We start from the raw sequence: 4034 nt of genomic DNA on the forward strand, positions 1-4034 counted from the left end.
TTTTAAAGACTCAGAAAGTTTGTTAAAATAGTACTTAGAACATCGGATATTGATTAACTGTTTAAACGCTTTAATTGTGCTACCGGGAGCAAAACATTTATAAATCCTCGTCCGTTTGTATCGTGGGTAAAATGAATTGCCGTCTACTATCAGTTGCGTTGAGTGTCGATGTTGCTATCGTTGTTCTAATTGGCCTATTAATAGAAAATCGGAGCACGGAGTGTGGTGGAGTGGCCTGAGGTTTGCTCGGCAGATGTTTGACGAGCTTTCAGATGACAGCTAAGAGAGGCGGCGCATCCCAAAGCGCGTCACGCACGTTATTGTTTCCGAGGAGGCGCTGGAATGTGACGACCCGCCGCTTGTTGGCCAACAAACTGATTGACAGCATTTCTCTTTTCTTTGGCTTTGCTGTGGGATGTCCTTCTCCCGTGACATGCTGAGAACGCCTTAGCCTGGTACTTAGAGATGAGAGAGAGCGCTTTTTCTCATCAAGCCCTGCCACGCATGATAAAAATTAAAAGGTTTACAATTGCCTTAAGATTCTACAAGACGACGCCAAAACACTACTTTTGTATTAGCCAGGGCTTTGACTCCTCAACGATCCTCCCAAAATTTCAACCTGGTTTTGTGGCACAGAGATGACATAAGGTTGTATCAAGGCACTACTTTGTCTCCATGAAGCTCCCAAATTCAACATATTTCCTTGGCACTAAGATGTGTTGTGGCAATTTATCCAGCCAATTTGTGATCGGATCATTGCCTCCAGAAATATATTATATATACTTATATATTTTGCATATTATTGAAACAAGTGTTTTTTTTGTTTTCTTTAAATTAACGGACTTTGAAAAATCCAAACATTCTACACATTGTCCTTTTAATGCTATTCGTCAACTCACTTTAGTTCTTTGGCACCAAAATGCCACAAGATGGTGTCAAAGCACTACTTTTTGGGCTTCATGAAGCTCAACTCACTTTATTGCAGTTTCTTGGCACCACCATACCACAAGATGGCAGCAAAGCAAGCTTTTTTTTTAATATATGAAGTGTGAAAATATGCGCGGACACAATCCTTTTATGAAGATGGTCAGCAGCCTTTACATTGGAACTCCCACAGGTAACAAATGAAATACTATATATATTTATATATAATATTTATTGCACTCAATCTGTTTTGTAGATGGTAGCCAAAAAAAAAAACAATTGTCATGTTCCCATTCAAATTCATGTGAGCATGAAAGAAGTCATTTCATTCACGTGGTTTACTCCTTACTGAAGTACATAATCTGTAAATAATGGACGATAGTGGCAAGAAGAATAGGACGACCAACTGAAAATGATGGCACACTTTGTGAAACATTTAATGAGTTGTGGGATGCTGCACGTCAACGTCTACTGCCGTCTGCCACGGCCGGCCTTGAGCCAGCTCACAAACTCCTCGGCGGCCTGGTCCTGCAGGTAGGCGCTCATGTCGCTGGTGTAGGTGCCGTCCGCATGGCGCCGAATTGCACTTCTGCTAAACATGACCACACTGTCACTCAACTCTGTTTTCAATTTACTTGATAAAGTACATGTGATTGTTTGACTTATGATATGATGATGCTAATAAGTGTAGCGCCTTACCCCATCCTGTAACTAGGATTTTTTTTTCACAATTTCCTGAATCATGTAAAAATGTACGAGTGATATATCATTAGGATCCACTATGATCTGCAAATTCAACATCTGAACAGTAAACCCCGAGTCTATCGGGGTTTCAGAATCGCGGGGCCGATATTTTGCGTATTATGTACTATTTTTTTCGTTCAGGTGAATAATAACTATTTTGTTGGGCGTATGTGTTGGTTGTAATTCTAATGTAAGACCACAAGATGGCAGCACGCGTTAGTGTGCGCCGGTGTCAATTTTAAAGAAGAACAAAAAAAAAAAAAAAACGGAGCGTTTTTGTATAAAATCGATGTAGCTTTTGCGCTATATATGTACAATTAATTTATATTATCCATTGCTTATGTCCTATGTTATGTCCCATGTTTGAAAATTTGGTCACACGGAAGTGGCGTTGAAAAAAAAAAAAACCGTCAGACGTGAAGGAGCACAGCAATGGCTTTCCTGATCTTTCCCCCTTCCACATGAGTGTATCACACGTCTGGAGAAGACGACACTCACCCGTTTCGTTTTGAGTTCTTGAGCCACTGAACAAAGTCTTGAGCTCTTCTCGTTTCCAGGTATTTACTGTAGTCGTTGGAAAACGTCCCCTCGGAATGTCTCTTCATGCTGGAAGGCTCCAGAGGTTCACTCGAAATGGGAATCTCACTTAAAAATAGAAAAATGAAGATGAAGGAACTCCAGGTACGTTTTTTTTTTTAAACACAATGTGTGCCTACATTTTAGGAGCAAACAAATAAAGCTCGAGAATACATCGGCCGATTTTTCAATCTACCCACAGTGACTTACATATTTGTATGGATGTATTGTAAAAAATAAAATGTTGAACCACCAAATGGCAACAAGTACAAACAAAAAAATGTTATGTAAATTATAAAGTCAGATGGTATTTTGTTTGAGATTTTTATTTTCTTAACTGTACGTTTTTTATCACGAACAAAAAAAACCCACTTATTTTATTTTCAATTTCATTCTATTTATGGTCACCTGTTAAATATGTATTTATAAATATAAATTGTGTGATTTCTTCCAGTCAAAAACTTAAAATGAAGATTTATGTTTTAAAGCATTTCTTATTTTATTTTTTTCACTTCATGCTTTTGAAATTAATTTTCAGGTCACCTACACATTTTGCAAAGTACAATCATGTGACTTTAACATACTTGTAAGTAAAAAAGTTAAATGGCCATAAGTACATCATTTAGTATTGCAAACATAATAGGTACAAATTTAAATTGAGGAAAAAGTTTTAAATTTTGACTTCTGTTTAAGCCCATTAATACACCCGATGTTAAATTAAGTAAAAATGATACTAAGTATTATCTATTATTCTAATTAGAATTAATCTATAATGTTTCTCATCAATTTAAAATGTCAAAAGTGTTCAATGAATGCAAATGACGGTCATCTGAGTTGTCCTTACATTGAGTTTGTGTCGTGGTCAGGCACCTGCCAGCTGCTTTGGACGATGATGAGGAGCAGAAGTCCAGCCAAAGAGTGAGCGTGTTGCATCCTTCAAGCTTCTGTCACGAGAAGTCACAGGTAAAAAAACAAACAAAAAAAAAACCCAAAACAAAACATTTGAAAGAAGCAACGCAAGTCTCACCAGTGGGCTTTAATGTCTGATGGGAATTTCGTTTGTTGCGTGGATGGCGGCCCTCGTCCTCCTTGCGGTGTCCTGATGCGTTTCGTGGCCGACACTTGGTGCGCTCCGTCTTATATAGTGGAGAGCAGGAGCACTCTCCCAGGTGACTCCTCCGTCACTGGAACCTCAACATTGTCGCTTTCACGCTTGCTCCATTAATCAGCTTCTGTCTCATTGAGTCTATTTGACTCCAACAAACACCACGGGAGCGACATGTGGTCAGGAAAAGGGTCCCCATCCTCGCATGTCCGATGACTTGATTGCTCAGCCATTTGTTTGGCCCTCGGAGGAGTCGCTTAGCTGTCAAAAATGAATTAACAACCTCCATGTTCGGTTACGATCGGATTTAGTCAACGACGTCAGAGTAGTTTTAAAAAAAAAAATTAAAATTTGTAAGATTTCTATTAATCTATGGCAGTTTGGGCTTTTACTGCCCTCTGCTTGCCTTCGGGCTTGCATTGCGGACATCATGAGACCAAATTCAGAAAAAAGGAGAGCTGTTGTGTTGTGAAATCCAAAATGTTCCCGTTTTTCAGGTCAGATAAGAATACCAAAATTATTTCCATGATGCTAAATGCCCGAATGACTTTTTTTTTTTTAATTTTCAGAATAATTTCATTAGTATTTGGCATCATTGCCTTTAAATCACTCATCTTCAGTCGGTTTGATATCAGGACTTTGTGATGATCAAATTTTGGTTTCAACAACTCAGAGTCACTTTGGG

The 4034-nt window shown here is 38.7% G+C and overlaps 1 protein-coding gene across 3 annotated transcripts; it reads right to left on the reverse strand.

Annotated features, from left to right (window-relative positions):
- Nucleotides 1-1182: 1182 nt before the first annotated feature.
- Nucleotides 1183-3878, reverse strand: gcgb (glucagon b). 3 transcript variants are annotated; one of them, XM_088315829.1, is made up of 4 exons: nucleotides 3272-3878; nucleotides 3089-3185; nucleotides 2167-2313; nucleotides 1183-1516 (listed from the first exon to the last, which is right to left on the reverse strand). In XM_088315829.1, the coding sequence occupies exons 2-4, from the start codon at nucleotides 3175-3177 to the stop codon at nucleotides 1393-1395; spliced, it is 360 nt and encodes a 119-aa protein (XP_088171955.1). In that variant the 5' UTR covers nucleotides 3178-3185; nucleotides 3272-3878; the 3' UTR covers nucleotides 1183-1392. The 3 variants fall into 3 exon arrangements, with proteins under 3 accessions (XP_088171955.1, XP_088171956.1, XP_088171954.1); XM_088315830.1 differs by having other exon boundaries at nucleotides 1183-1513; nucleotides 3089-3188; XM_088315828.1 differs by having other exon boundaries at nucleotides 3089-3188.
- Between the last annotated feature and the right edge of the window lie 156 nt (nucleotides 3879-4034).

The sequence above is a fragment of the Idiotropiscis lumnitzeri genome, chromosome 14 (assembly GCF_059441095.1).
Source record: "Idiotropiscis lumnitzeri isolate Australia: NSW breed Sydney's pygmy pipehorse chromosome 14, RoL_Ilum_1.0, whole genome shotgun sequence".
Classification (NCBI taxonomy): domain Eukaryota; kingdom Metazoa; phylum Chordata; class Actinopteri; order Syngnathiformes; family Syngnathidae; genus Idiotropiscis; species Idiotropiscis lumnitzeri.

Coding starts and splice junctions, on each gene's coding strand:
- gcgb (XM_088315829.1), bottom strand. CDS start 3,177: ATGCAACACGCTCACTCTTTGGCTGGACTTCTGCTCCTCATCATCGTC. Junction 2,314..3,088: donor GACCACGACACAAACTCAAT/GTAAGGACAACT, acceptor TCTATTTTTAAG/TGAGATTCCCATTTCGAGTG. Junction 1,517..2,166: donor AAGAACTCAAAACGAAACGG/GTGAGTGTCGTC, acceptor GGTCATGTTTAG/CAGAAGTGCAATTCGGCGCC.